Source organism: Liolophura sinensis, chromosome 10 (genome assembly GCF_032854445.1).
Source record: "Liolophura sinensis isolate JHLJ2023 chromosome 10, CUHK_Ljap_v2, whole genome shotgun sequence".
NCBI classification, from domain to species: Eukaryota; Metazoa; Mollusca; class Polyplacophora; order Chitonida; family Chitonidae; genus Liolophura; species Liolophura sinensis.
The window spans coordinates 34,839,638-34,842,037 of NC_088304.1; the positions used below are offsets into that span (position 1 = coordinate 34,839,638).

Sequence of the window (2,400 nt, forward strand, 5' to 3'; positions counted from 1 at the left end):
TCCTCAAAGTTATATGATAAGCTATGTACAGGTACTCTTTGCATTGAATTTAAAGTACGACACAAAAACTAGAAGAGCGTCGGAAATGTTCAGTCCAGCTTGTACTAGTACACAAAATAGTCAACCCGAACTTCAACTGTACTTCCGGTTCTGGCTCCGAAAATATCTAGAAAAAGTAGAAATGTTACGCTAATTTACTCTCAACGGAGCTGAATCAGTTTTAGACATTCCATTTTTAGACATATTTTAAATCTCTCAATGACCGTTCAGCTCTAAAGAACTAATATATTTATATATTTATTTATTTTTTTATTTGGTGTTTTGTGTCAAATTTCAGAACATTTCACTGATATGGCCAGCATTATAGTGGAAGAAATCCGGTGAGAGCCCGAAGTAAACCCATGATCACCCGCAGTTTGTTGCCAGACCTTCCCACGCACAGCCTGAACACCTAATATATAGTCGAGATACCAAAATTTAACACATTAAAATACACAGTACTCTTCGTTGAAGGGTTCTATTTCTAAGATACTCTTTAACCACTGGTCTTTGCCAGGGTGCAGGTTTTATTTATTTTTTATCTATGGCCCTAGGTACCAAAAAGCTCAGATTCTAGGCGTCAAAGCCAGTCGTCAACCAAAATGAACATTTTCAGTCCGTAATCGCGAGCAATTCAGTAATTTCCAAAATAAAGCTTAAGATAAACCACCAAGGAACTAAGGAAGTAGAAGTAGAAGTAGGAAGTAGCTTCCCTGACTGGGCCACATTGGGCCACCATACGCTAACCCTGGTCCACTCCCTACACCTTGCCGTCCTGACTGGACCACATCGGACCATCATACGCCAACCCTGGTCCACTCCCTACACCACTGCCATCCTGACTGGACCACATCGGGCCACCATACGCCAACCCTGGTCCACTCCCTACACCACTGCCGTCCTGACTAGACCACATCGGGCCACCATACGCTAACCCTGGTCCACTCCCTACACCAATGCCGTCCTGACTGGACCACATCGGGACATCATACGCCGACCATGGTCCATTTCCTACACCACTGCCATCCTGACTGGACCACATCGGGCCACCATACGCCAACCCTGGTCCACTCCCTACACCACTGCCGTCCTGACTAGACCACATCGGGCCACCATACGCTAACCCTGGTCCACTCCCTACACCAATGCCGTCCTGACTGGACCTCATCGGGCCATCATACGCCGACCCTGGTCCGTTTCCTACACCACTGCCGTCCTGACTGGACCTCATCGGGCCACCATACGCCGACCCTGGTCCACTTCCTACACCACTGCCGTCCTGACTAGACCACATCGGGCCACCATATGCCAACGCTGGTCCACTTCCTACACCACTGCCGTCCTGACTGGACCTCATCGGGCCATCACACGCCGACCCTGGTCCACTCCCGACACCACTGCCGTCCTGACTGGACCACATCGGGCCATCATACGCCCACCCTGGTCCGCTCCCTACACCACTGCCGTTGTGACCGGACCACATCGGGCCATCTTACGCCGGTCCACTTCCTACACAACTGCCATCCTGACTCATAGGCTGACCTTGGTCTACTCGGTAGGCAACTGCCATACTGAATGGAACACATGCCGACAGTCGGGCCGTCATATGGGTTTGTGTACAGTTTACATACAATTTTACCGATCTGAATTTTAATCGCACCTGTGATATGAGTGAGTGCTTGGTGTTTAACGTCATATGACGACGAAGGAATCATTAGGGTGCATGTATGTATAACGTGCCTCCTTGTTGCAGGACGGATTTCCACCGCTCTTTTATCTAGTGCTGCTTCACTGAGACGACTTACCGCCCGAGCCATTATACTGATACGGGTCAACCAGTCGTTGCACTATCCCCTTCATGCTGAACGCCAAGCGAGGAAGTTACAACTTCCTCTTTTAAAGTCTTAGGTGTGACTCGATCAAGGATTGATCCTGGATCTACCGGTCCCGAAGCGGACGCTCTACCAACTGTGCTATCCGGGCCGGTCCCTGTGATATGAAGCCTATGTACATAAGTGAATGTATTCATCAAAGAGGGCTTCATCGGGCAGATGTTTGCTTTCGTACACAAAACCTGGCTAGTAAAGATAACATCTGGTAATCGGTTTACATCACGTGATAACCGCTTTAGTCGCCTAATGATTAGAGCGTCCGCCTCGAAGTCGAGAGAAGACTTTGAAAATGGTTCTTCTTTTTGTCTTGTTTTGCGCTCAGCGTTGAGAGGTTAGAACAAGGATGTCATGTCTGGTGTCTTCGACATGATACTTCAGTGGAGGAAGCACTTTGGTGATATGGACTCGCCCTCACACAAGACACAAGAAGACACAGTATATGTACACGCCTAAAGACTCCGCTTCGTCA

At 48.5% G+C, this 2,400-nt stretch overlaps 1 protein-coding gene across 1 annotated transcript; it reads right to left on the reverse strand.

The window, feature by feature from the left end:
* Window positions 1–799: 799 nt before the first annotated feature.
* LOC135477157 (uncharacterized) lies at window positions 800–1,522 on the reverse strand. Its single transcript, XM_064757312.1, has one exon. It carries the CDS (start codon window positions 1,520–1,522, stop codon window positions 800–802), a length of 723 nt encoding a protein of 240 aa, XP_064613382.1.
* Between the last annotated feature and the right edge of the window lie 878 nt (window positions 1,523–2,400).

Bases quoted from the DNA above. Each gene is read 5' to 3' on its own strand.
- LOC135477157 (XM_064757312.1), bottom strand. From the start codon at position 1,522: ATGTGGTCCGGTCACAACGGCAGTGGTGTAGGGAGCGGACCAGGGTGG.